Here is a 19668-nt window from a genome sequence, read left to right as displayed (position 1 = left end):
GTGCTCCCTCCCATGTAACGCGTCTCTTCTTTCCACCCTCCCCTCCGAGGAGTAGTGGAAGGGACCTCTCAGTAGGAGGAGGGTGTGGTGGGGGCCAGGTTGCCCCAGATGCCTCCTGGCTCCCCAGCTGGGGGCCAGCAATTAGGAAGGAGGAGGACCACCTGCGTTGACGGTCATTTACCCAATTGTGCTTTGTGGGATATTCAACCCAAGGAATGTGGCACACCTGGCCGAGCGTAAGAGGAAGCCCAAGTTCTCCAAGGAGGAGCTGGACATTCTTGTCACAGAGGTGACTCATCATGAAGCAGTGCTCTTTGGGAGGGAGACCATGCGGCTGTCCCATGCTGACAGGGACAAGATTTGGGAAGGCATAGCCCGGAAAATCACCTCCGTCAGCCAGGTGCCCCGCTCCGTCAAGGACATTAAGCACAGATGGGATGACATGAAACGGAGGACCAAGGACAAGCTGGCCTTCATGCAGCAGTCCCTGTCGGGCCCTGGGGCTGGGGGCCGGGCCCCCACCATCGTGCTCACGGCCCACGAGAGGGCCATCGAGTCGGCGCTGCTCACGGCCCATGCAGGGTGCGGCTTCCCCAGGGCGGAACTGGATGGCACCGACAGCCCTTCAACCAGCTGTGAGTATCACCAGTCCCCCTCCGCCCGGCCGGCCGCCTGCCCCCCAGCCAACACTCCACAGTCTCCCACCAACTTTCCTTCTGGTTCTCTCCTGTCCCTCTCTGTCCAGCCCACTCTTTCCATCCTCCCCTCCTTCCTCCACTCATCTCCTCTCCATCCCTTTTTGTGCATTCATTCTAGAATATTTACTGAGCATCTCTGTGCCAGAGACATGCTAGGAGCTGGGAAGATAGCTGTGTGTAAACCCCACACAGGCCCTGCTCTTGGGGAGACCCTGGACTCCTAGGAATAAACCAACCTTAAATAATTGCATGAGTAAACTGGTAACAAAGGGATGAAGGACACAGGAGTCCAGGAGGTCCTGAGAGCAGGGCTGACTTCATGAGCATGCAACCTGAACAGTCTCAGGGGCCACGGGGTTTCAGGCTCTGCTGTCGCCATCTGGACATTCTTCATAGTTTTTGAGCCAGGGGCCCCACGTTTTCATTTTGCATTTGACCCAGCGGGTAACGTAGCAGCTCTGTCTGAGAGTTAAGGAGTGGGGAAAACTGGCGCCACTGGGGGCTGGGGAAGGCTCCCTGAAGAAGTCCAGTGGACTGGGATGTGAAGGGTAAGAGTTAACCAGGCCAGGCAGCAGCGTGGGGCGCGGAGAAGGGGAGGGGAGGCGCACAGGCAGAGAACAGCATGTACGAGGCCCCGCATCAGGAAGACGCTTGGCACGTTCCATGAACAGTGAGAAGCCAGGAAAGCCCAAGTGTAGCAGCGCGGGGGAGGGGGCTGGAGACTAGGCAGCCAAGCTGTGAAAGCCTGGGCCGTGGAAAGATCAGTTCCTTTCTGTGTCTGGTCCTGACTGCTTTGTTCCTCTATTATTCTCCTTACTCCCCTGCCTGAGCCATGCTGCCTGCCCCCCCTTCTCTGTGTGCTGCCTCTCTCTGCCTGCCCTACGGCTGCCTCTCAGCTCCCTCTCCATCCTCCTGGCTGCTCCCCTACCGGCTCCCCACCCCTCTTCTCCCTCTGTACTTGTCCCTGCCTTTCCTCTCTACTTCCTGTGTCTCACATGCACTTTGAAGCCAGGGCCCCAGCGGCCGAGGCGGGTGTCCCTTGGGGCTGGAGTTCTAGTTGGGGCTCAGCAGAAGGGGGAGTACTCGAGGCCTCTGCAGGGGCTGCACCCCTTTCCACTTCTGCACATCCCCGTCCCCGGCCAGCTGCAGTCCCCACTAGAGGCCGTCTGCCTGACCGGCTCGTGAGTGGTGGGAGCCAGGCAGCAGAGGCCCCAGGGAAGCGGCTGTGGCTCAGCCCGTGGGAAGGTGCTTTGCAAAGACTCCCTTGCGCCTCCCCTTCCCGGGCCCCCTGCCATCGGGATCCGCTCGCTTCCTGTTTGGCTGGGGCTCCTGACAGGTGGTGGTTCACAGAGTCAGATGTTTAGGACTGGAAAAGAACATGGACACCATTTAGTTCAACTTCCTTGCGATGCAGAAAGTAAGCTCTAAAAACCAAGGTGGCCCCAAGCTCGATTCAGAAGCAGGACTTGAACCCGGGTGTGCTGGCTTCCTGTGAATCAGCGTTTTCCTAAGTCTTAAGAGGATTCTACCCCGTGATAAGAATAAATGGGGGGTCAGCATCTAGTAAAGCCTGTTCCCTGCATCCTGCTCCGCTCACCCCTCCATCTCCCTGAAACTGAATGTAGTAAGGCCACCAAAGGTTACCTGGGCTGACAGGAAGCCCGAGTGTGCCATTAGGCAGCGCCTGCTTGACCCCATGGCAGGCTCACAGCCTTCCCTTTCCCGGCAGTGGCCAGCTGCGCCAGCACTCGGCCAGGGGCTTTGCAGAACGGGGACCTGGGAGGGAGGGAGCAGCATCACCTCGCCAGGCCTCACTCCTTCCAACACTGGCCATGTTAGACAGGTCTCTGGGATCTCGGGATGGCTGCTGTCCCACTAAGCACTGCAAAGAGACACAGGGCTCCTACCAAGGTGGCCCAAGTGAGCCCCCAGGACCCCTGGGAGGTATGAAGTAACTGTAGGATAAACCTGTCTATCCTCCCCGTCACCTTCCTCGGGGGTGGTTCTGAGTTGAGCCCTCAGATCCAGGCAGGGAGGGCTTGCCTGTCAGTAGAGTCAGTCCATACATTATTTATTCTTGCCACAGGGATTAGCCCATACCCTTGGTCACTAGAAAGCAGGACCCACATGTGCAGACGCTGGGCCCCCCTCCCTGTGTCCAGCTGCAAGGAGCAGTCTGTCCAATGGCCCCTGTGTGGTCAGATGCTCCTGGGTGGGAGCACGATGTGACTGAACTGGAAGCCTGCCTTGGGGGACACGGGGACAGCAGGGCTGGTTGCAGAGGTAGCTTTCCTGCTCTGCACTGTCCTGCCGGTTTCTTCAGCCTGTCAGCATCTGCTGTGGTGATTCAAAGGTGCAGATTCCATATTAGTAGTCTTTTATCCCTCGCCTCCTTCCCACTCTTCCTCCCAAGTCCCCAAAGTCCTTTGTATCATTCTTATGCCTTTGCGTCATATGGTGCAGTGCATACTGCTTGGGTGATGGGTGCACCAAAATCTCACAAGTCACCACTAAAGAACTTCCTCATGTAACAAAATATCACCTGTACCCCAATAATTTATGGAAAAAAAAGGGTGCAGGTTCCAGCAAGGCCACAAGATGGCCCCAAGCAATGCAGACGTGGCCTCAGAGAGGCTGGCACTCAGAGGGCCGAGAGCATCATAGTACCTTTGGGCAGGTGCCGCTCCTTCAGTGTTGCAGAGCGCCTTCATGTTTGTCATCTTGTTTATGACTCTTCTTAGCAACCCAGTTAGGTGGCCAAGCCGTTGGACATGTAAACAGGGCAGTTGTTATCATTGCAGAAAGTGAGTTGCAGAGAGATGAAGTGACTGCTGAGGTCAGGAGCTGCTGGGTTGGCACACAGCCACTGGGCTGTGGTCTCCAAGTCCCCTGGCCTGGGCTCTTTCCCACTAGAATAGAGCTGTTCCATGAGAGGAAGAGGAACTTTCCCCCAGGGGTGCTGGGCCCACGCACCTCAGGGATTTAGGGAACAGTGATTTCTCTATGGGTGGGGGCCAAACTAGACTGCAGGGTGGCAGGGCAGGGGGATACTCAGGTATTTTCAGGGGCAGGGCCGACCCCTGGGCCTTCCTCCTTCTCCCTTTTGTAACCGTTTTTCCATCTTTGTTTCTGTCCCCCAAGATGATGAAGATGAGGAGGCGCCTGGGCCCTCCAGGCAGCCTCTTCGGGTGCCTCTGCAGCAGTCTCCGGAGGAAGAGGCCCACCTGGCCAGACCCGCCCTGCTCCGTTCATCCTCCTCCTCAGACCAGTCTGAGACGGTGGGCCCCAAGCCAGAGGCCCTGCCCCATCCCTCACCCCAGGCCCAGGCTGCCTGCAGGACCCCTCGGCCGCACCCCAGCCCACCCACCACGGGCCTTGACTGGCAGCTCCTCCACGTCCATGCCCAGCAGACCGAGGTGTTCCGGCAGTTCTGCCAGGAGCTGGTGACCGTGCACCAAGACATGGCCAACAGCATGCACGTCATCGGCCAGGCCATGGCCGAGCTGACCAGCCGCGTTGGTCAGATGTGCCAGACGCTGACAGAGATCCGGGATGGGGTTCAGGCATCTCAGCGTGGGCCAGAAGGGGCAGCTCCTGTGGGCTCCACTCCCCAGGCCACCCAGGCCCAAGCCCCCCTGCCAGAGCCCCCGCCAGCTTCCCCAGCATCAGCCCCCACACGGACTACCAGGTCTCGGAAGAGAAAGCACAATTTCTAACCCAGCTAGTCTGCACTAGGAGGAAGAGCCATGGAGGAGGGATGTCTGGCCTCACAACAGGGGCCAGTCTCTCGTGTCCAGGAACAGGATCGATGACCCTTGTAGGACATTGGGGGCACTGTCACCTCCTCACCGAGCGCAGGTCGCTGCCCTGTGCTCTAACAGAGCATGTATTCAGCCCCACACCCTCATCTTTGGCAGATGCTGAAGATGCAAGAAAAGCCACCTGCTTGATGCTTGCTTGGCCTGGAGATCGTTCTCCTCTTGGTCTGTGTCCTGTGGCAGCAGGCCTTGCAGGGAAGGGGGATGCAACAGTGGGGAGCATCCGAATGAAATCCCGCTTTCCAACCTTGGGGCTGCTGTATCGGCCTCCCACACGTGATCTCCCAGGCCCTGATGCTGCTGCTTTTGAAGGGGTTGAGGCCTGATGGGCAGGTTGAGTCAGTCCTTCAGGGAGGGGTCCGCCCTCCCTTGCCCTGGGGTGGTGCCCGCCTTGGCCCTTCGCTTGCCCTTGTGCGCGTGCTCAGCTGCTGTGCTTGCCTTTTTTGGAGTGGGGAGAAGAATGGGATGATGTCGGAGGAAGGAAAAGACTGTCTTGCATTCATAGAGAGCACTTTATGCTTTTCCTCGCCCTTGCAGAGGGGTGGTCTCAGTGGGGGCTCAGGACAGTCAGCTCGAGGCAGCCAAGTCAGGTATTATTATGATCATTTTTATCATCATCATCTGTGTAAGACAAATGACACAGCCAGTTAGTGAGAGGGCCAAGACTGGAAGCCAGGGTGTCAGTTTTCCCAGCTCCTCTGTCAGAGGCCAGATCTGGAGTAGTGGGAAGGGGTCGGGGGGTGGGCCTTGCCCCTTGCCAGGCCTGTGCCTCCTGTATCTCTGCTCCTGCCTCAGCTGTCCTGGGTGGAGGTAGGAGGCACCTAGCATTTAGCAGGTGATTCTCCCACCCTGCCCTGGCCCTATGGCTCATAGCCAGTGGCTGGGAGAGGCAGGGCCAGATCTCAGGAGCGGAGGGCAACCTCTTCCCTGGCTTCTAAAAGAATTCAGAGCCCAGTAGGGCTCATGTCCCATTCCAGGTTCTAGCATGCCTTGCCTCTGCTTGCTCGGGCTGCCTATGCACTAGCTACACACACCTCTAGCTTCATGTTTCATATTGGAGTGTGGGGAGAAAACTGGGTTCTTAGCATTAGAGAGGGAAGTGGCAGGTGGCAGATACAAGCTTAGCTCTGACCTGGGTGCAGCTCAGCTGTGTGTCCTTTTTTTCCCCTGACCTGAAGCTGACCCCAGCAGAAGTCCCACAGTCAACCCCTCCACCCAACAACCCCCCACCCTCCCATCCTGCCCCCAGCCGTAGTAGGAGCTGGGAGGATTGCAGCACCCAGTGCCTTCCAAGGCCGTTCCTGGAGTGCTGCTTGTAAACCCAAGCCAAGCTTTGTCCCACATAGGGAGAATGGAAGGTGACTGCAATGTCCCTGTGCCTTTGGCTCCATCTCCCTATTCTGTGGTTTTTTGGAGGTTCCTGCTTCCCTCAAACTGAACACTCTCCTGTCCAACAGCCTGATGGCTTAATTATTGCCTGGAATTGCCCGGCCTCCTATGCTGGAATCAAAGATTGCCTTCCGAAGTATTTTTGTTAAGATGGCAATAAAAAGAAATCGATCTCACTCTTTGAACACACCCAGTGTCCAGGATCTTTCTTTGGTGTGTATTCTCTTTCTTCGTTTCCTGTGAAAACCTCAAGGTCCCCAAAGCAGGGATTAGATGATTAAGGAAAAGCATGTTGGTGAGAAGGGCTTGAGTGCCCCTTGATTTCTCTGATTCTATAAATTGCCAGATTCCCTGTATCCAGCACCATGCCAGGCCCTCGGAGGAAAGGAGGGGCTTGCATAGGCTTAAGGGATGGAGCATCCATGCACGAAACCACTCAGTTATATTTCATTTCTCTGCTCTTCAAAAGTGAGGTGTTGCTAAGTCAATTTTACCTTTTGCTCGCTAGAAGTAAGCGAGACGTTCTGGTAAAACAATTACCGTTTCGGACAGGAGGCTCTAGAGGGGTCAGGGGCTGTCCATGTGCCAGTGCGCACTTTAGGGGCCCCTGAGGCATGACCCTCCCCACCAATCCAGGTGTCTGTGTGTCTGGCACTGGCAAGGCTCTGCCCACCTATATCTGAGGCTTCTCAAAGTAACCAAAGCTGCCTCCTCTGCCAAGAGGAAGCCTCCTCACCTGTGCATTGCCCTGGCTTAATGCCAGTCCCAGAGAGCTTCTCTCAGGCAGGAAATCCCCAAGTCTTGCCCACAGATCCCCTTTCTAGAAGGTTCTAACCTACCTTTAGCCTCTTGAAATCCAGGCCATCCTCCGCAGTTCTTGGTCAAAAAGCATGACCATAGAAACAGAGGACTACCCAATTTTCAAGAGATGCAAAGATGCCATGAAACCATTCCCAGGGCCTTCTCTCCCAATGTCAATGTATGAAGCAGTGACTGGCTGGCTGCTCTCTCTGTTCCTGGGGAGGGAAGGGGCCGAATTGGAAGCTGTAAAACTGAAATGGAAGTCATAGCAAAAGGGACAGGGAGGACTTGTCAAATTGGGATGGAAAAGATTTTCAGTTTCTGTTTCTTGGCTCCAGTGGGGATTGTGGGGCTAGCACATTAAAACAGGGAGAGGAAACTTGGATGAGAGACAGAAATGAATTGGAAGAGGGAGGCCTCTAGCCATGACCAGGTGGATGTGTGACCCAAAGCCCCTCCTAGCCCGGAGACCTATGCATGTGAGAACACTGAGCCCAGCCTCTTCTCGGTCAGTCTTTTTCTAGTTCTGCCTCCCTAATTGGGGCAGCTTCCTTTCTATTGAAGATACCCATTAAGCAATAGTGTCTGAGCCTGGCCTAGTCGATTCCCTCCAGCAAAATGGATGCCCTGTGTTATGTTCTCTTTTGCGTTGGAACCAATAGTCATGTCCTGACCCAGCTAGAAAATATGATGCACTTGATAAGACACAGTGGGTGAGGTCTGAGAACCGTTGTCTTAGTACTTACCTATCCAGTCCCCAAGGTCAGCGGGGAGGTTGGAATAAAAACAATCCAGGATCATCATGACAGGTTTAGTCCAGAGCTCTCCACCGCCATCAGCAGCACCACCACCTTCCCCTTGATTGCTCCAAAGGTCCCTAATTCTGTGGGTTGGAGTTGAAATGCCTCAATAAGTGCTAGCATTTGCAGAACAGCCTCAGCCAGGCATTCTCTGTGCTTCTCTCAAGAGGTAGTGACCTGGTAACTCCTCAAACCTCCTTGCAAAGAGCTGCTCAGCCACAATGGATAGATTTTGTACCTCCTGGTAGCCTTCCACTCCTTGGGGAGGGCTTCTGCTTTCCGCAGCCATGTAATGAATGGAACAGGCACAGTTCTTCATAAAGGGGCTGTTGTGAATGGGAACAGAAGGGTTCTGGGGAGTGGTTCAAGCCAGCAGGTGTTAAGGCAAAACACTTAAAAGCAGGAGATCTAATTAGAGGTAACATGTTTGGGGACCTAGCTGGCTCCATTTAGCTTTACCTCTTAAATGATATAACATAAACATCTTGTCAGGGGAATGGGTTGTGATTCACCAAGAGTTGTCATATATATCATAGTTCAAATGCTAAGTTTCGGAACAACCAAATACAACAAAATCTGAATAAGTGTTGATCTGCCTTTGAAAATACTTTGTGATTTATACAATACCTTGACGCTAGCTTTCCAAATAATTGATTCTTGATGGATAGAAAAAGACCAGAAGATGGAAAGAGAAATTGACTTGTCTTTCTAAACCTTTTGACACACCCTAGAAGTTGCTCTTTTGAATAAATAAATCCATGATAGGAATGTATTTCTCATCTAGCTTTTTCTCTTGATGTTGACTGTCAGAGAAATAATTCTAGCTTTTAGAGCTTGGTGGTTGTTTAGAAACTGGAAGAAAAAAAAGGAGAAGACAGTATTCTCCAATCCTGGTGCTCTGTGATTCAAGTGAGTCTTGTGAGAAAAAGATGAATGAATAGTTTTCCTTTCATATCTGGGAGCAGGAAAGTTTGGAACGACTTCTATTCTGTGCTAACTGCAAGGTTGATTATTTTTGGATGTCAAATCCTAGACTCTCACTAAATTGGGGACTGGAAATATTTTGCATATTCAGAAGAAATCTCAGCTATGGAGAAAAGTCTGACTCACAGTTGTAGAATTGAGATCGGGAATTATTAATTTGGAGCAACTTCTGTCAGCCAGGAGGGTCTCTTTTCCTTTCTCTTATGTCCTTTGTTAATAACATCACGGCTGGATGCGTGGAAATCACCATGTGGTCTTCACTACTCAGAGATAGCGATGCTTATATCCGATGCTGATAAGAACACCGATGTGTTGGGGCTAACAGAGAACACAGACCTAGGACAAGATGCAAATTCTGGGGGATTTAAGCACTGTAAATCCTGCAAGTTCTACACCTCCATGATGAAGCCTGTGACTTACTTCTCTCAAAAGGTTGAAGCAGCCAAAGCCAACATTTGCTCTCCCATCTGCCTTGGTCTTACGCCTTTTGAGGTCTTGCAGCATCCTGTCGCCAGAATGGATTGTTCCCTGGACTCCAGTGATCCTCCTTGGAAGGCAACAGCCTCCTCCGAGGCTCTCCAGATGAGAAAGGCAGGATATAGATGAGGGGCAGCTGGTGCCATCCCTGGGACCTCTGGAATGTAGATTCTCCATGCTGCTAGCTGCCACCACTGTCACCTCATCCTGGAATTGGCATTCATATATTTCTTTTCTTTGTGTGTGTGTCAGAGGTGAGGTGGATGACAGTAATAGTTGCTTATTGAGAGAAACTTTGAAAGTATGCAAAATTACAAAGATGATCCACCTATAAGGGGTTGTCACTGTTAAAATATTGGTATATTTCCTTCAAGTTGTTTACTGGGGCTTGTTTTTAAAGCATTATTGGAACCATAGTCTAAATACTTCCAGTCCTATTGTTCTTACACTATCTTATTTCAACACCATCTTTCCATGTCATAAAAGATTTTTTGAAAACATTTTTCTATAGATGAGTAGCATTCCATTGTATAAATGTAGCATCATTTATGAAATCATTTCTCTAGTATTAGACATTTAAATGTTTTGCCTTTGTACTACTATACACAATGATACAAGTCACCATAGTGGTATGCCAGGTTTGCATACTTCATCCGTAAATGTTCCTTGAGCCATGTTGCCACATTGTTTCCTAAAGGGTTACACCTGTTACTTCTGCATCATCAGTACAGGAGACACATTTCTTACCACCTTTACCAATAGAGATATTATCATCTTTTAGAAATCTGTGCCAATGAGACAATGTGCTATGCTGTGTTTCTTTTATTAGTGATGCTGAATACTTTTCATTTGTTTATTGTCCACTTGAATTATTCTGTGAATTTTTGTTTACCCTGGACTTTTCCAGATATAATTCATTGGGCTACACCAGTCAGATGAACTTTGATTATTGTCCCTAGTTTATGAGACAAACCATCACATAAAGAAATAAGTTTATTTTTTATTACAAATTTCCTAGATGCTTGTGTAGCTCAGAACCCTAAAACACCAACTAATTTCCTCTTGCGTTCTGATCTGTACACTTTCTCTCCTCAGCAGGTGTTCCCTCATCTCACCTTTTGGAGGTGGGTAGGGCGGTGGGCTGGATGTTGCAAATGTTGTTTCAGTGAGAATGGGCGAGGGCCATAGATTCTGAGGGTCTGACAGAACTTTAAAGGTTTTCTGGTCATTGCCAAGTTGGTGCTTTACATGCCCACATAGGAGCCATGAGTTACAGTGGGAAACGTGCATAGGACTCAAAGCTTCATCTCCCATTTATTAGCTATGTGACTTTGGGCAAGTCGCTTGGCCTCTCTGAGCCTCAGTCTCCTTATCTTAAAATCATTTAGTAAGATTAACCAGTGGTTGTCAACCTTCTGTAGTCTCTTATTTACCTTCCTCCTCTGTCCCCACTGGAGCCCCCAGTTTTTAAAGATTTTGATCTTTAGCATTTATTAATTGATCTGTTGGACACCTTGTCACATGGGCTATTTGAGCTAGGCTTTGGGAAATACTGGAAACAGTTGAAAGACCCCAGCCTTACCACCATCAGAGGCCTGTGGGTATCTGGGAACCCCTGTGGTTAAAAGTTAGTGAAGAGTAGAAAAGATGACCTTTCAGTTTTTCAATCACCTATAATATCTAGTTGATATATTTTCCATATGCTGTGAGGCAGGCAGGGCAGGTGTCATATCTAGTCTCAGAAAACAGAGATTCTTAGAGGTTTGGAGATCTGCTTGAGGTCCCACAACACAGTGACATTGGGACAGGGATGGGTTCTGGCCAGTGCTACTTCTCCGGACAGGGCAGCTGCTCTGCCGATGTTCACACAGGCCCACATGGCTGTGGACTTTTAACCATCCACACTTGCCCAGCACTGGGCCGGCACCAGTGGGCACTCAACAAAGGGTGGCCCATGCGTTCTCACCTGTCTCCCCTCCCCGCCAGGTACGTGGTCATCTCTCGGGAGGAGAGGGAGCAGAACCTGCTGGCGTTCCAGCACAGTGAGCGCATCTACTTCCGGGCATGCAGGGACATCCAGCCTGGGGAGTGGCTGCGGGTCTGGTACAGCGAGGACTACATGAAGCGCCTGCACAGCATGTCCCAGGAAACCATCCACCGCAACCTGGCCAGAGGTGAGTGCCACGCTCCACGCGGACTGTGCCCACCACTGAGCCCCACAGGAGACCTGGATAGCTTCTTTTGGAGCTTCCTGAGAAAACCAATGGGAAATACAGTTCCCAGCAATGGGAAGACCCAGAGTAATTTGGGGGAACAGATGGTTGAGGTCTGAGCAGCAGCTCTGGGCCAGGCAGGGGCCACCCCAGCGTGTTCTCTTCCCCTATGATCTCAGAAATCCTTACCACACACATTTCAGAGTATCCATGACAGAGACAAGCCCCCAAAGCCAAGCAAACGTGTTTTATCAAAATGTACCCTATTTCCCCAACTCCAGTAGATGAAAAGATGTTACACACTGCTACTGCCTCAATAATGATCACAGTAACAGGTAACATTTACTAAATACTCATTATGTGAAATACTGACAACAGTTCAAGGACCCCACTCTACCACCATCAGAGGCTTGTTTGGTATCTGGGAACCCCTGTGGTTAGAAGTTAGTGAAGAGTAGAAGAGATGACCTTTCAGTTACCTACAATATCTGGTGTTGATATATTTTCCATAACCTGTGAGCAGATTTTCTGCATGTTCCCATGTAATCATCATAGCAGCCATCCCTACCCTGTCATTGTACCCTGAGAATTAGATGGAGTCATGGACATGTGGCCTTTACGACGGTGCCTGCCTCCATCATCAGAAGTCCTCAGCTATAAACTTTTAATACTCATGATCCCACATGGATTCTTTTACCCATCTTACAGATGTGCAAACCAAATATCAAATGAATACAGTGATTCATCCAGGGTCACCTGGCTAGGAAGGACAGAACTAGGTTTCTAATCCATATCAGTCTGACTTCAAGGTCTAAGTTCTGACCTCCAATGTTACCTGGTGTCCCAGAAAAAACCTGTCCCCTCCTTGGTTCCTCCTGGTGTCTCTACTGCAGTCCTAATGAGATGAGGTGAAAGAACAATCTCTATCAAAAGAAGAAGGTTGGCAGGAGGTGGGAGGGTGACTTAGATGTGGGAAGCCGGGTGGGTTGGGTGTCCATTCAGAAGCAGTTTTACTGCTTCTCAGCGTAAGAAGGGAGTTTAACTACTCTCAGCCTCTAGTCCTTTACCCTTTTATTCCATCCTCATCCTGCCCAGGGTAGACTGGTGAGTCCAGGCCCTTCTTTCAAGGGTTTTTTTTTTTACACTAAAACCACACATCCAAATACCTAGAGTCTATCTGGTGCCAGGAACCAAGGCTGTTCCCAAGCCTCACTGTATCGTGTTCCTGACCAACTTACTAATTGGAAATAAATCTTCACTTGGAATATGAGGGGAGAAGACGAAAAGGGGGTGGGAGTGACCTATTCAAACTAAGCTGTCTTTAAAAGCAAAACAAACAAAGCAAACTGTGGACATTGAGTGCACAGCTGCTGCCTGACTTGGTAAAAGGTATCTGGAGATGATGGGCAGTAAAAGGAGACCCCATAAACATACTCATTTCTTGTCTTCTTTGGATCTCAGGGTTGGGCACATGTTGGTTTCACTTGGCAAGGCGTGCTTCCATGATGAGGCGGCAGTGGTTTCCATGTGACCTCTGGAGATGCCTCATGTAAAAGTGCCTAATACATATTAGGGACTCAATAAGTCTTTGTTGAATGGATGAAAGAAGAAATAAATGAAGACAGCCAAGAAGCTTCCCAAAGAATCATACCACTAGAAGAAAAGAAAACCCAGAGAAATCATATCTGAGAACACAGATTTCGTCCCTTAGTCATAACCTTCTTGCGTTCTTCTGGATTTGCGATGTCCTTTTCTTCCCCCAGTGGTCTTCTCCAGAGCACCTGAAGCTGCATCATCCTCATGAGCCCCAAGACCACAGGGGACTGCTCAGAGAAGGGTGTGAGCTTTCTGGAGTGGTTCAAATGAGGTGTGTCAGACAGACTTGAAAGGAGATACACCGAGACATATGAAGATACAGGAGGGAAGAGGGTCTATTCCTGGTCAGGCTGAGCAGTAGGAAATAGGAAGGAAATTGAAAGCTACAGTGGGGCAGTTCCACAGCTGTGGGTGATCCTGAAACCCTTGGGAATGGTCATGGAGCTCAGTGGCTTTTAAATGTGTGCCTCTGTAGCCTGTAACTTCAGCGGACTCCGGGTACTTTTAGTGGTGTCCCAGATTGGTGTGCCAGTGCTGCTCTGAAAGGGAGATCCCCTATGCCCAATCACTCATGGTCTTACATAGAAGGAGGTTTCTTTGTCACTGGAAGTTGGCACCCTGATGGAGGCCAGAGCATGAATTATTCGTTCTTATTAAGTAGGGATATTATTGGTTGTTGCCAGAAGTCTTCCTGAAGAGAGTGTAAACTATTCCTTTGTGGTTATTCCTTTTAAGAATAGATTGCATCTAAAGCTCGCATTCAAACAATTTATGTGATTTGACCTTCTTTGACTCATTAATTTACTTTGAGGTTTCCTTTGTTTCTGTTTTCCATATTGTATGGAGGCTTTGGAAGCAATTTCATGATGCTTAAAGGTTTCTTTTGGCCCATAGATGTTTCTTGAAGCCTTAAGTCCACAGAGATCTCCTGCTCATACTAAGAAGTTTGAACAACGTTGTTTTCAAACAATGATGAGGAATCTCTGGCGATCTGTAGGCTTGACATCTCGATGTCCTCAGCTGTTTGCTGCCTGATTGTCCCATGACAAAATGGGTCTTGTTTTTAGAGATTTTCAATGGGCAAGTGCTGCATCTGATCTGTAAGACATACAGGTTGCATTTTCAAGTTATCTCCATCTCTCCCCTTTCTGCAGCTCAGCTGATATAGAAGTGCAGGCTGTGGGGAGCTGCTGAATTCCAGAAGCCTTGGAGATAAAGTTGTTCCTTAAGTATTCATGTGAGGACAGAAAAGGTGCATCCTGAATAGATAACTTCCTTTTGTGCTGTAACCTAAAGGAAACCTGGAGTCAAACATGTGGCAGGGCACAGCACCCGTGCCAGCTACGGGAAACCAGGCATGGAACATCTGGACTGCTTATGGCAAACCCTTGGCCTTCACTCAGAAGCATTTGGCAAATGGAGCCATCAGAAGCCTAAGTACAGCTTAGTTCAAGTCATTGTTCAGTGGCACATCACCCAGGGCCCCTGCATCTGGTCTAGGAAACCTTTGAGATTTCTGAGTTCCATGGGCTACTTTCAGGACCCTCTAAGGGCTGAAGAGATTCTTCTGCCTTTTTAGCATCTCTCACCAGGAAGCATCAGCACTTCTGTAGCAGTTTATGAAACTATGTTGGTAATTTGAAAGAATCACGCTAGCTATGTGCCATGGCTCATGCCGGTAATCCCAGCACTTTGGGAGGCCAAGGTGGGCAGATCACTTGAGCCTAGGAGTTTGAGACCAGCCTGGGCAACATGGCGAAACCCTATATCCACAAAAAATGCAAAGCTTAGGGTGTGATGGTGTGCGTCTGTAGTCCCAGCTACTTGGGAGGCTGAGGTGGGAGGATCACTTGACCCTGGAAGGTGGAGGCTGCGTGAGCACCACTGCACTTCAGCCTGGACAACAGAGTGAGTCTCTGTCTCAAAAAATAAAATTAAAAACAATGAATCAGTCTAAAATAATTTATGGTTGAGGAGCTCACCAAAGTATTTGAAACAATTGAAAGTAATTCAAAGTGAATTGAAGTAATTCACATGATAGAAAGAAATAGGCAAGGAAACGGCCTTTGAATTGCCAAGTAAGGAGACACAGCTATATTTCCAGACTGCTTTGGGTCATTGTGGATACCTTGTCCTTTATCTTGTCAGAGGCTGCCATGTTGGAGCCCTCAGCGCCATAGGTCTCCTTGTCTTCCCCTTTCCTCTGCCCTTAGTCGTCAGTGAGAACCACAGAAGTTCAGATCATGCTTTCTCACATGTTCCTAGTCTGCTGATTTCTGGGAGAATTAGAAAGGACAGTTGCCAAAGGATGGACTTTGCCTTAAGTGGGCTGTCTCCATAGCAACGAAGGAGGAGGAAGGAGTGAGGCCTATGGTGTTTCACGTGTACCTTTTACCAAGTCGAAGCAGCCATCTTGTCATTGCTAGGGCTGAGGTGAAGCTGCAAATGTTGGGGGAGTTGATACTCACTTGGCTCTGAGGTATGTTGCCACCACCCAGTGTGATTAAGTGGGATGTTGCCTTCTAGGGTCACAGGAAAGAATGTTCAATTACTCTCCCCTGTAGATTTATCTTAACTTATAACCATAAAGCTTGTAGACATGAAGCTTCTTGAAAACTGTCTCTTTATAAAAGGTCTTTCCACCGTTCAGGTCCTATGAGTCTAGTTCTGATGGTCCACTGAGTGATTCATATCTCCCCTTTGCAACACCTGCCCCACAAGCCCAGATGTAGAGGGATGTGTCAGGTGACCTAACAGGAGGCCTGCTTTGTTTTCTGTTGGTTTCTCCAATTTGGGGGTTTTCCCCACTTCCTTACACCCTGGTTTTCCTTCCTAGGAGAGAAGAGGTTGCAGAGGGAGAAGTCTGAGCAGGCTCTGGATAACCCAGAAGACCTGAGGGGTCCCATTCATCTCCCTGTGCTGAGACAGGGCAAAAGTCCCTACAAGCGTGGCTTTGATGAGGGGGATGTACACCCCCAAGCCAAGAAGAAGAAAATTGACCTGATTTTCAAGGATGTTCTGGAGGCCTCACTGGAATCTGCAAAGGTGGAAGCCCACCAGTTGGCCCTGAGCACCTCACTGGTCATCAGGAAAGTCCCCAAGTACCAGGATGATGCCTACAGTCAGTGTGCAACAACCATGACCCATGGTGTGCAGAATATAGGCCGGACCCAGGGGGAGGGGGACTGGAAGGTCCCCAGGGGGGTCTCCAAGGAGCCAGGCCAATTGGAGGATGAAGAAGAGGAGCCTTCATCATTCAAGGCTGACAGTCCTGCCGAGGCCTCCCTTGCATCTGACCCTCATGAACTTCCCACCACCTCTTTTTGCCCTAACTGTATTCGCCTGAAGAAGAAGGTTCGGGAGCTTCAGGCAGAATTAGACATGCTGAAGTCTGGGAAACTTCCTGAGCCCCCCGTATTGCCACCACAGGTACTGGAGCTCCCAGAGTTCTCGGACCCTGCAGGTAAGTTGGTTTGGATGAGATTATTGTCAGAGGGCAGAGCACGCAGTGGGCTGTGTGGAGGGTAGCCTAAAGCTCTCTGTGGAAACCACCTTCTGGGAGACCTGAGGAGTGTAACATGGAGGCAGCTACCTCCATGGGTGGGAGCCCAGGTCCTCAGTGTCTCTGGCAGGCCCGTCGGCAGCTCTGCCAGGTACTCTGTGTGTTGCCCTTGTATCCTCCTTGTCAATAAAGGAAGTTCCGCTGCAGATGGGGTGTGTGCTGTGTTCTTGACCCGTTGCCTTTCTCTGCTGGTCCTACTGGTGTCTTACCCCAAAGCCCAATTTCTAAACCCAGTCATTCTCTCTCCCCAGTCCCAAGCAGGGTGTCCCACTGGAGAGATCTCATGGCTTCCCTAACTTAGTCCAGGAACACAACCTTGTTATTCTCTTCCTGAATTTCTGTCCTGCCACACATGTTCCCCAGCCTGGAGTTCTAGAAGGATGGAGAGTGAGGGGATCCAGGCCATTCGCCTGCATGGCTTTTCCCTATTCTGTTGGCTACCTGGATCTCTAGAGTTGGTTGACAACTATGGAGGTTTTCCAGTTCATATCTGCAGCTGAGGGAGACTGTTTACATAGCACTTACTCTTTTAACCACATCCCTTAGCTCAGAATGAGGTGTTTCTTGTGTTTAAAGCATGCATCTGAACTAAACTGCATTTTGATCCTGAAATCACTTGGGGCCATATCCAAGCTACTTTTGTTCACATTAATGAAGGGCAAATGAATCCCAAGTTCTTGTATAACTTTGGAATGTGTGATGTGCTTTTCCTCCTCCATCAGATCTACTCTCCTAGCTTGTACTGTCCAGTTGATAGGGGGCATTTAAATCCCTCAAACACCCACACATGGAGGGTGAGGGCAGGCAGCCTGGAGCCTGGTGGGTGTGACAGAAGGCAACCGTGGACAATCCACAGAGAGTAAAAGTCACATGGGCTAGCAGGAGTGCTCATAAACTAAATCTGGGCTGGGATTCAATCTGTCATAGGCTTCCACGGACTTCTGTTTCCCACGGTGTGGCACCTATCTTCCAGGAGTGTTTCCTGTGGATTTTGGAAAAGCCTGTTTTTTCCACTGGGTATCAACGTTTCTTTCCCATTTGTTTTTCAGCCTCAGAGAGCATGGTCTCCGGCCCTGCCATCATGGAGGACGATGACCAGGAAGTCGATTCAGCAGATGAATCTGTCTCCAACGATATGATGACTGCGACGGATGAGCCCTCCAAGATGTCATCAGCCACCGGGCGCCGAATCCGGCGTTTTAAGCAGGAATGGCTGAAGAAGTTCTGGTTCCTGCGGTACTCCCCGACCCTCAATGAGATGTGGTGCCATGTCTGCCGCCAGTACACGGTGCAGTCCTCACGCACCTCAGCCTTCATCATCGGCTCCAAACAGTTTAAGATTCACACCATCAAACTGCACAGCCAGAGCAACCTGCACAAGAAGTGCCTGCAGCTGTACAAGCTCCGCATGCACCCGGAGAAGACAGAGGAGATGTGTCGCAACATGACCCTGCTCTTCAACACCGCCTACCACCTGGCCCTGGAGGGCAGGCCCTACCTGGACTTCCGGCCCCTGGCAGAGCTGCTGAGGAAGTGTGAGCTCAAGGTGGTGGACCAGTACATGAACGAGGGAGACTGCCAGATCCTCATCCATCACATCGCCCGGGCCCTGCGGGAAGACCTGGTGGAGCGCATCCGCCAGTCACCTTGCCTCAGCATCATCCTGGATGGGCAGAGTGATGATCTGCTGGCTGACACAGTGGCTGTCTATGTTCAGTACACCAGCAGCGACGGGCCCCCGGCCACAGAGTTCCTGTCCCTGCAGGAGCTGGGGTTCTCTAGCACAGAAAGCTATCTCCAGGCACTTGACCGGGCCTTCTCGGCCTTGGGCATCCGGTTGCAGGATGAAAAGCCAACAGTTGGCTTGGGTGTAGATGGAGCCAACATCACAGCCAGCCTCCGTGCCAGCATGTTCATGACCATCCGCAAGACACTGCCCTGGCTGCTGTGCCTGCCCTTCATGGTTCACCGGCCCCACCTGGAGATCCTGGATGCCATCAGCGGGAAGGAGCTCCCGTGCCTGGAGGAGCTGGAGAACAACCTGAAGCAGCTGCTGAGCTTCTACCGCTACTCGCCACGCCTCATGTGTGAGCTGCGGTCCACGGCAGCCACCCTCTGTGAGGAGACGGAGTTCCTGGGGGATATCCGCGCAGTGCGCTGGATCATCGGTGAGCAGAACGTCCTCAACGCCCTCATCAAGGACTACCTGGAGGTGGTGGCCCATCTCAAGGAGGTCAGCAGCCAGACCCAGCGGGCGGATGCCTCGGCCATCGCACTGGCCCTGTTGCAGTTCCTCATGGACTACCAGTCCATCAAGCTCATCTACTTCCTGCTGGACGTGATCGCTGTGCTCTCGCGCCTGGCCTACATCTTCCAGGGCGAGTACCTGCTGGTGTCCCAGGTGGATGACAAGATCGAGGAGGCCATCCAGGAGATCAGCCGGCTGGCTGACTCTCCTGGAGAGTACCTGCAGGAGTTCGAGGAGAACTTCCGAGAGAGCTTCAATGGGATCGCCATGAAGAATCTCAGGGTGGCTGAAGCCAAGTTCCAGTCCATCAGGGAGAAGATCTGCCAGAAGACCCAGGTCATCCTGGCTCAGAGGTTTGACTCCCGCAGCCGGATCTTTGTGAAGGCCTGCCAGGTGTTCGACCTGGCTGCCTGGCCCAGGAGCAGTGAGGAGCTGATGAGCTTTGGCAAGGAGGATATGGTGCAAATATTTGATCACCTGGAGGCCATCCCGACCTTTTCCCGGGATGTCTGTAGGGAAGGGCTGGACCCCCGGGGTAGTCTGTTGATGGAGTGGCGAGAACTCAAGGCAGATTACTACACCAAAAATGGCTTCAAAGACCTGATCAGCCACATTTGCAAGTACAAACAGAGGTTTCCACTCTTGAACAAGATCATCCAGGTTCTTAAAGTCCTACCCACTTCCACCGCTTGCTGCGAGAAAGGCCGCAATGCCCTCCAGCGAGTTCGCAAAAACCACCGCTCCCGCCTGACCCTGGAGCAGCTTAGCGACCTGTTGACAATCGCTGTAAACGGACCGCCAATCGCCAACTTTGATGCCAAGCGAGCCCTGGACAGCTGGTTTGAGGAGAAGTCTGGGAATAGTTATGCGCTGTCCGCAGAAGTCCTCAGTAGGATGTCTGTGCTGGAGCAGAAGCCAGCGCTACAGACCGTGGACCACGGGACGGAGTTTTACCCCGACATTTAGGAAGATGGCACTGCAGAGTTCACTAAGCTGTTGAATATTTTTTTAATCTATACTCATAAGCTTTGATATATTATATAAATATATATTATATTATATTATATATATATATATAAACT

General features: G+C 50.8%; 2 protein-coding genes across 7 annotated transcripts in view; both read left to right on the top strand.

Moving 5' to 3' along the window:
• PRDM11 (PR/SET domain 11) overlaps nucleotides 1-19647 on the top strand; it is a 47398-nt gene extending 27751 nt beyond the window's left edge. For 3 of the 6 annotated variants that reach the window (XM_017858167.1, XM_017858166.1, XM_017858168.1), the window contains 3 exons: nucleotides 10954-11141; nucleotides 15613-16239; nucleotides 17388-19647. In XM_017858167.1, coding sequence (XP_017713656.1) covers nucleotides 10954-11141; nucleotides 15613-16239; nucleotides 17388-19552 — 2980 coding nt within the window. In that variant the 3' untranslated portion in view covers nucleotides 19553-19647. Of the gene's footprint in view, nucleotides 1-213; nucleotides 636-3839; nucleotides 6095-10953; nucleotides 11142-15612; nucleotides 16485-17387 lie in introns of those variants that run through there. The other 3 variants (XM_017858169.1, XM_017858171.1, XM_017858170.1) reach the window with 3 other exon arrangements.
• On the top strand, nucleotides 4446-6094 carry LOC108519275 (uncharacterized). The gene is given in 2 exon segments (XM_017858172.1): nucleotides 4446-4710; nucleotides 4712-6094. Coding segments are annotated over 2 exon segments (711 nt in total). The 5' UTR covers nucleotides 4446-4455; the 3' UTR covers nucleotides 5168-6094.
• Nucleotides 19648-19668: the final 21 nt, after the last annotated feature.

The sequence above is a fragment of the Rhinopithecus bieti genome, unplaced genomic scaffold (assembly GCF_001698545.2).
Source record: "Rhinopithecus bieti isolate Rb0 unplaced genomic scaffold, ASM169854v2 scaffold_46101, whole genome shotgun sequence".
Lineage (NCBI taxonomy): Eukaryota > Metazoa > Chordata > Mammalia > Primates > Cercopithecidae > Rhinopithecus > Rhinopithecus bieti.
The sequence above is the reverse complement of the archived record's forward strand: the minus strand, read 5'-3'. Positions and strand labels throughout refer to the sequence as shown.